The 8066-nt window shown below is 49.3% G+C and overlaps 1 protein-coding gene across 2 annotated transcripts; it reads left to right on the top strand.

Moving 5' to 3' along the window:
* The first annotated feature begins 1080 nt into the window (after window positions 1-1080).
* Window positions 1081-7202, top strand: LOC311524358 (uncharacterized protein). Of its 2 annotated transcripts, XM_084635392.1 has the most exons (5): window positions 1081-2991; window positions 5415-5513; window positions 5610-5716; window positions 5924-6018; window positions 6605-7202. In XM_084635392.1, exons 2-5 carry the CDS (start codon window positions 5436-5438, stop codon window positions 6799-6801), a joined length of 477 nt encoding a protein of 158 aa, XP_084491518.1. In that variant the 5' UTR covers window positions 1081-2991; window positions 5415-5435; the 3' UTR covers window positions 6802-7202. The 2 variants fall into 2 exon arrangements, with proteins under 2 accessions (XP_084491518.1, XP_084491517.1); XM_084635391.1 differs by having other exon boundaries at window positions 5610-6018.
* Window positions 7203-8066: the final 864 nt, after the last annotated feature.

The raw sequence follows: 8066 nt of genomic DNA, 5'->3' as shown, positions 1-8066 counted from the left end.
CAAGGTGGGCCATTTCCAGCACAAATCCAGGTTTTCTCACCCCCCCCCCCCCAAACACACACACACAAACTCACTCTCCTGCAGTTAGTAGTTCTACAATTTCACATATGAGTTCCTTCAGAACTCTTGGATGTACTGAATACCATCTGGTCCTGGTAACGTATTACTGTTTAGTTTGTCAGTTTGCTCCGAAACCTCCTCTAATGACACCTCAATCTGGGACAGTTCCTCAGATTTGTTACGTAAAAAGAATGGCTCAGGTTTGGGAATCTCCCTCACATCCTCAGCCATGAAGACCAATGCAAAGAACTCATTTAGTTTCTCTGCAATGGCCTTATCATCCTTGAGTGCTCCTTTAGCATCTTGATTGTCCAGTGGCCCCACTGTTTTTAGCAGGCTTCCTGCTTCTTATGTACTTAAAACATTTTTTGCTATTACTTTTTGAGTCTTTGGCTAGCTGTTCTTCAAATTCTTTTTTGGCCTTCTTAATTATATTTTTACACTTCATTTGCCAGTGTTTATGCTCCTTTCTATTTTCCTCACTAGGATTTAACTTCCACTTTTTAAAGGACGCCATTTTGCCTCACACTGCTTCTTTTACTTTGTTGTTTAGCCATGGTGGCACTTTCGGGGTTCTCTTACTATGTTTTTTTAATTTGGGGTATACATTTAAATTGAGCCTCTATTATGGTGTCTTTAAAAAGTTTCCATGCAGCTTGCAGGGATTTCACTTTTGGCACTGTACCCTTTAATTTCTGTTTAACTAACTTCCTCATTTTTGTGAAGTCCCTCTTTCTCAAATTAAATGCTCTAGTGTTGGGCTGCTAATGTATTTTCCCCACCACAGGGATGTTACATTTAAGTGTATTGTGGTCACTATTACCAAGCAGTCCAACTATATTCACCTCTTGTCAACGTGGGGATAGTTGAAATCTCCCATTATTATTGAGATTTTTATTTTTATGAAGCCTATGAAGCCTCTAATCTCCCTGAGCATTTCACAGTCACAATCACCATCCTGGTCAGTTGGTCGGTTATATATCCCTACTGCTATATTCTTATTATTAGAGCATGGAATTACTATCCATAGAGATTCTTTGGTAAAGTTTGGTTCATTTAAGATTTTTACTTCATTTGATTCTACACTTTCTTTCACATATAGTACCACTTCCCCATCACCGCCCCATTAATTCCTTCTGCACCCCTCCCCTCACTCCCTGCCAGGGCAACAGCCCCATTAACAGCTTCCACGCCATCACCCTCCCACACACTTCCTGCTGGGACCATCATTGCAATAACTCTTTCCATGCCACCCCGCCCTCACTACCCACTGGGGCCACTGCCCCATTAAGCACTTCCATTCCATGACACCCCCCAAATTCCACACCGCCACTGCCTGCCGGGGCCACCACCACATTAACTCCTTCCACACCAAGCCCCGCCCCCCCAGGGCCACTGCTCCATTAACCCTTTCTACACCATCACTCCCACTGCCCACCAGTGCCACTGCCCCATTTACCCCTTCCATGCCACATCCCCTCCCTGCTGGCTGGGGGCACCTCCCAATTAACCTCTTCCGTGCCACCCCCCCACCTGCCGGGGCCACCCCCCCATTAACCCCTTCCACACCACCACTGCCTGCACCCCATTAACCACTTCTGAACCATTACCCTGCCCGCCCGGGGCCTCTGCCCCATTAACCGCTTCCACACCACCACCCCACACTGCGTGCCGGGGCCACTGCCGCATTAACCCCTTCCATGCCATCATCCCCCACTCCCTGCAGGGGCCATCTCCCCATTAACCTCTTCTGTGACATCACCCCCACTCCCCACTAGGTCCACGGTCCCATTAACTCCTTCTACACCACCCTCTCCACTGGCCCATGAGGCTACCGCTCTATTAACCCCTTCCACAGCACCATTCCCCCACAGCCTGCCGGGGCCACTGCCCCCATTAACCACGTCTGCTCGAACACCCCCACTGCCTGCCAGCACCACCACCCCATTAACCCTTTCAGCGCCATTCCCCCTCTCCCCCACACTCCCCACTGGTGGCACCTCCCCATTAACCCTTTCTGTGCCATCCCACCAGTGCCTGCTGGGGCCACAGCCCTATTAACCCCTTCCACACCATCACCTCCCCACCTGCCAGCTGGGGCCACCGTCCCGTTAACCACTTCCACACCACCACCCCCACTGCCTGCCAGGGCATGGCCCCCTTAAGCCCTTCCGGGCCAGCAAGCCCCCATTGTTCCCCATTAACCCCTTTTCCCCCACTGCTCACCAGGGCCATTGCCCCATTAACCCCTTCCGCACAACCCCCCACTGCCTGTCAGAGTCATCACCCCATTAACCGCTTCTGCCCCATTTCCTCCCTAAACTGCCTTCCAGGACCACCGCCCCATTAACCCCTTTCGCACCACCCCCATGGCACTCTGTGCCTCAAAACAGTACACTGGAGTCTCCATATTCACCAGTGTCATATGCTTATGCTTTGTTTAATATAACATATTATTATTCAGATATCATATGAAAAGTTATGATCTGCTGAAACCCATCGTTCTGCTCAAGTGTTTATATCACTAGTATGTAGAGTTATGAAATTGTGCTCTATGGTTGTTACTGAAATATGCTGTACATTTGCTAACGGCATGCAAAGGATTCTGCTCTGGTGGGTGTCGACCATCAATCAGCTATGTGACTCAACTATGCAAACACCACACTATGGGATTGGGAACTGCTCTATCACTATGATGTCGGGGTTGCTTGTTCACTGCAAAAGCCCACCAGGGCATGCCTAGGCTAGTGTGTGCCAAGCATATGGGCCAAGGGTATAAAGTAAGGAACAGTTGCAGCATGAGGGGGCCTTTCTCCTCCCTCACCTATGCTGGAAACAACCATGACACCAAGAAGATGAAGATCATCGGAGGAGACTGGCCCAGGCTTCAAGGGGGAACTCTGAGCATTAAGAACTATAACATCCAGTGCGGTAAGAACATTGCTTGATCTAAATACTGTCTAGTGTGATAAGGCTTAAGATTTAGATTGTGCACATATTTTTATTTTCTTTGGTAACCATCTCTGTCCTTTTATGCCCTTTTAATCACTTAAAACCTATCTTTGTGTAATTAATAAACCTATTTTATATTTTACCTATGTAACCATTCTGCTAGGTGGAACTGGCAGCGAACAGGGCTGGGTTCAATATCTAGGGGTTCCTTTCCATCAATACCACACCGAACCGGCTCGAGCCCCAATCCAGTAACCTGGGAAAATTACACACTACTCCTGGGTGCCTCTGAGAGGCGATACTTCCCCACTCAGAAGCACAGAGTCTGAGTGTTGAAAATAAAATTTTAATGAAAGGAGGGAAGTCACCTGACATTAATTAGGAAAAATTCCACAAGCAGGATTCATAACCATAGAATTGCGAGCAGGACACCCACCCCAGAGTGCATGGGGCAGTGCCTTCCGCCTCATGTTCTTGAGTTCTACAACTAAAAGTTCCTTTTCTGTGCCCCTCTGTGCTCCCTCACCACACCTCACTCACAGGGTTCAGAGGCGCATCTATGTGCGTTCACCTCCCACCCGGGGAAGAAGGCACCTTGCTTGCTCCGCCATCTGAGCGCTTGCTTTGGCTGGCCTCCCTGGCAGCCACTGCTCCTTGCTGCCTGACCACTCCACCAGCCGTGGTTCCTCTCCGCTGGCCATCCCACCAGCTGCTGTTCCTCTCCGCTGGCTGTCCTGCCAGCCACTCATTCTGCTCACCAGCCACTCCGCCAACCGACTGTCAGTCACCTTCTGCTGTCACCTGCCTCTCTGCTGTAACCTCTGCACATCAGTCTCTTAGTAATTTTCAGCTCTTAGGAGGCTGGGCAGAAACACAGTCCCACCACAACTGATTTCAGCTCTGATTGAGCATTTAAAACAACAAAGAGGCTCCTATGAAGCCTATTTAGCTCTTTCTTTGAACAGTGTGCTGGGGAGGGGGGGACACGTTAAACCAGTCCGGGGACCCCTAGAGAAAGAGAGAGAGAGAGTCCACACCTCCTGGCTGGGATACCTGTCCTTACCTCTCTTACTTTCACAGGGCTTTGGCATTTGAGCCCCTGGCTTAACAAGGTCCTTTGAGCTGAGGGTGATCCCTTCATTGGTACCAGTTAAGCACAGTTCTGCTCCCTTTCATTCATACAATAATGACAACACACTGATTATAGAATTTCACTACCCCTGCATTCAGAAGTGATTTGTAACCCAAAACTAGGCAAAGTTGATTATTTTGAGCAACACCACTCTATCTGCTGGATATCTAAGCAGAGCAGGTGTGTTTATGTAAATAGAGTTTGTTCCTGAAGTCTCTCCCCGCAACCCCAAGCTAGCTGTCAGGGGAGAATTCATTCAGATCCTACTTACACCTAAAACAGTGTATTTTGCCTGAAGTGCTTGGGAATTCTCAGCTCAGTTACAAAGGCATGTATGTGTCCTCTCCACATGGAGATGGGGCAGTCTGTGTTATAAATTTACACGGATCAGGCTCCTGCTCAGCACAGGATGGTACTGCTCTGGGGTCCTAGGCTGGGAAGCTGGGGGGAATTGGCTGGAGCCTCTCTGCTGTTGGTTCATGAGTGGCTGGGAGAAGCATACATGTAACTCAGCTGGGTGTGTCCCTGCCTATGGATGGCTGTATAAGTGCAGGACCTGGAGAGGTTTATAGTTTGTCACAGCATCACAGTGTGAGAGGGAGCCCCGGTTGGTAAAACAGAGGGCTCAGTGGTACCTCAGTTACAGGTTGCACCCTAGGGAACTCCTCACAGTGGCACAGTGAGCAGGGTGAAATGCACAGCTTGTTGTTCTAAGGGAGATTTGCACTTCATACACTGGTGTAGAGATTTTAAGAGATTTTAAGAGTGGTGGCTGAGAACAGTCAAAGAGAAGGTTACTGGTTTGTTATTTTCTGATTGCTTATTTCAGAAAAGGGAAATGGGGACAGAAAAGCAGCAAGATGAGTGAAAGCAGTGAAGCAGTTACAAAGCTAGAGCTGTTCAGACTGCAGGCAGCAGAAAAAGAGAGAGACTATGCCCTGGTCTACACTAGGACTTTAGGTTGAATTTAGCAGCGTTAAATTGATGTAAACCTGCACCCGTCCACATGATGAAGCCCTTTATTTTGACTTAAAGGGCTCTTAAAATCGATTTCCTTACTCCACCCCTGACAAGTGGATTAGCACTTAAATCGGCTTTGCCGGGTCGAATTTGGGGTACTGTGGACACAATTCGACGGTATTGGCCTCTGGGAGCTATCCCAGAGTGCTCCATTGTGACCGCTCTGGACAGCACTCTCAACTCAGATGCACTGGCCAGGTAGACAGGAAAAGAACCGCAAACTTTTGAATCTCATTTCCTGTTTGGCCAGTGTGGCAAGCTGCAGGTGACCATGCAGAGCTCATCAGCAGAGATGACCATGATAGAGTCCCAGAATCGCAAAAGAGCTCCAACATGGACCGAACGGGAGGTATGGGATCTGATCGCTGTATGGGGAGAGGAATCCGTGCTATCAGAACTCCATTCCAGTTTTCGAAATGCCAAAACCTTTGTCAAAATCTCCCAGGGCATGAAGGACAGAGGCCATAACAGGGACCCGAACCAGTGCCGCGTGAAACTTAAGGAGCTGAGGCAAGCCTACCAGAAAACCAGAGAGGCGAATGGCCGCTCCAGGTCAGGGCCCCAAACATACCGCTTCTATGATGAGCTGCATGCCATTTTAGGGGGTTCAGCCACCACTACCCCAGCCGTGTTGTTTGACTCCTTCAATGGAGATGGAGGCAACACGGAAGCAGGTTTTGGGGATGAAGAAGATGATGATGATGATGAGGTTGTAGATAGCTCACAGCAAGCAAGCAGAGAAACCGCTTTTCCCAACAGCCAGGAACTGTTTCCCACCCTGGACCTGGAGCCAATACGCCCCGAACCCACCCAAGGCTTCCTCCTGGACCTGGCAGGCGGAGAAGGGACCTCCGGTGAGTGTACCTTTTAAAATACTATACATGGTTTAAAAGCAAGCATGTGAAAGGATTAATTTGCCTTGGCATTTGCGGCTCTCCTGGATGTACTCCCAAAGCCTTCACAAAAGGTTTCTGGGGAGGGCAGCCTTATTGCGTCCTCCATGGTAGGACACTTTACCACTCCAGCCAGTAACACGTACTCGGGAATCATTGTACAACAAAGCATTGCAGTGTATGTTTGTTGGCGTTCAAACAACGTCCGTTCTTTATCTCTCTGTGTTATTCTCAGGAGAGTGAGATATCATTCATGGTCATCTGGTTGAAATAGGGTGCTTTTCTTCAGGGGACACTCAGAGGAGCCCGTTCCTGCTGGGCTGTTTGCCTGTGGCTGAACAGAAATGTTCCCCGCTGTTAGCCACGGGGAGGGGGGAGGGTTGAGGGGGTAGCCACGCGGTGGGAGGAGGCAAAATGCGACCTTGTAACGAAAGCACATGTGCTATGTATGTAATGTTAACAGCAAGGTTTACCCTGAAAGAGTGTAGCCACTGTTTTATAAAATATGTCTTTTTAAATACCGCTGTCCCTTTTTTTTCTCCACCAGTTGCATGTGTTTCAATGATCACAGGATCTTCTCCTTCCCAGAGGCTAGTGAAGATTAGAAAGAAAAAAAAACGCACTCGTGATGAAATATTCTCTCAGCTCATGCTGTCTACCCACACTGACAGAGCACACACGAATGCGTGGAGGCAAATAATGTCAGAGTGCAGGAAAGCACAAAATGACCGGGAGGAGAGGTGACAGGTTGAAGAGAGTAAGTGGCGGGCTGAAGACAGGGCTGAAGCTCAAATGTGGCGGCAGCGTGATGAGAGGAGGCAGGATTCAATGCTGAGGCTGCTGGAGGATCAAACCAGTATGCTCCAGTGTATGGCTGAGCTGCAGCAAAGGCAGCTGGAGCACAGACTGCCACTACAGCCCCTGTGTAACCAACCGCCCTCCTCCCCAAGTTCCATAGCCTCCACACCCAGATGCCCAAGAACGCGGTGGGGGGGGGGGGCACCGGCCAACCAGCCACTCCGCCACAGAGGATTGCCCCAAAAAAAAGAAGGCTGGCATTCAATAAATTTTAAAGTTGTAAACTTTTAAAGTGCTGTGTGGCATTTTCCTTCCCTCCTCCACCACCCCTCCTGGGCTACCTTGGTAGTCATCCCCCTATTTGTGTGATGAATGAATAAAGAATGCATGAATGTGAAGCAACAATGACTTCATTGCCTCTGCAAGCAATGATCGAAGGGAGGAGGGGAAGGTGGTTAGCTTACAGGGAAGTAGAGTGAACCAAGTGGCGGAGGGTTTCATCAAGGAGAAACAAAGAGAACTTTCACACTGTAGCCTGGCCAGTCATGGAACTTGTTTTCAAAGCTTTTCTGATGCATACCGCGCCCTCCTGTGCTCTTCAAACCGCCCTGGTGTCTGGCTGCGCATAACCAGCAACCAGGCGATTTGCCTCAACCTCCCACCCCGCCATAAACGTCTCCCCCTACTCTCACAGATATTGTGGAGCACACAGCAAGCAGTAATAACAGTGGGAATATTGGTTTCGCTGAGGTCTAAGTGAGTCAGTAAACTGCGCCAGCGCGCCTTTAAACGTCCAAATGCACATTCTACCACCATTCTGCACTTGCTTAGCCTATAGTTGAACAGCTCCTGACTACTGTCCAGGCTGCCTGTGTATGGCTTCATGAGCCATGGCATTAAGGGGTAGGTTGGGTCCCCAAGGATACATATAGGCATTTCAACATCCCCAACAGTTATTTTCTGGTCTGGGAAGAAAGTCCCTTCCTGCCGCTTTTGAAACAGACCAGAGTTCCTGAAGATGCGAGCATCATGTACCTTTCCCGGCCATCCCACGTTGATGTTGGTGAAACGTCCGTTGTGATCCACCAGAGCTTGCAGCACTATTGAAAAGTACCCCTTGCGGTTTATGTAGTCGCCGGCTTGGTGCTCCGGTGCCAAGATAGGGATATGGGTTCCGTCTATGGCCCCACCACAGTTAGGGAATCCCATTG

Source organism: Lepidochelys olivacea, assembly GCF_965140295.1.
Source record: "Lepidochelys olivacea isolate rLepOli2 genome assembly, chromosome: 7".
Classification (NCBI taxonomy): domain Eukaryota; kingdom Metazoa; phylum Chordata; order Testudines; family Cheloniidae; genus Lepidochelys; species Lepidochelys olivacea.
Note: the sequence above shows the minus strand (reverse complement) of the source record. Positions and strands in the feature narration are given on the sequence as shown.

Excerpts from the sequence above, each read along its gene's own strand:
- LOC311524358 (XM_084635391.1), top strand. The coding sequence starts at position 5,436 with ATGCAGAGCTCATCAGCAGAGATGACCATGATAGAGTCCCAGAATCGC. Across the intron at positions 5,514-5,609 it reads CAACATGGACCGAACGGGAG|GGCATGAAGGACAGAGGCCA; the intron begins GTATGGGATCTG and ends AAAATCTCCCAG. Across the intron at positions 6,019-6,604 it reads AGGCGGAGAAGGGACCTCCG|TTGCATGTGTTTCAATGATC; the intron begins GTGAGTGTACCT and ends TTTCTCCACCAG.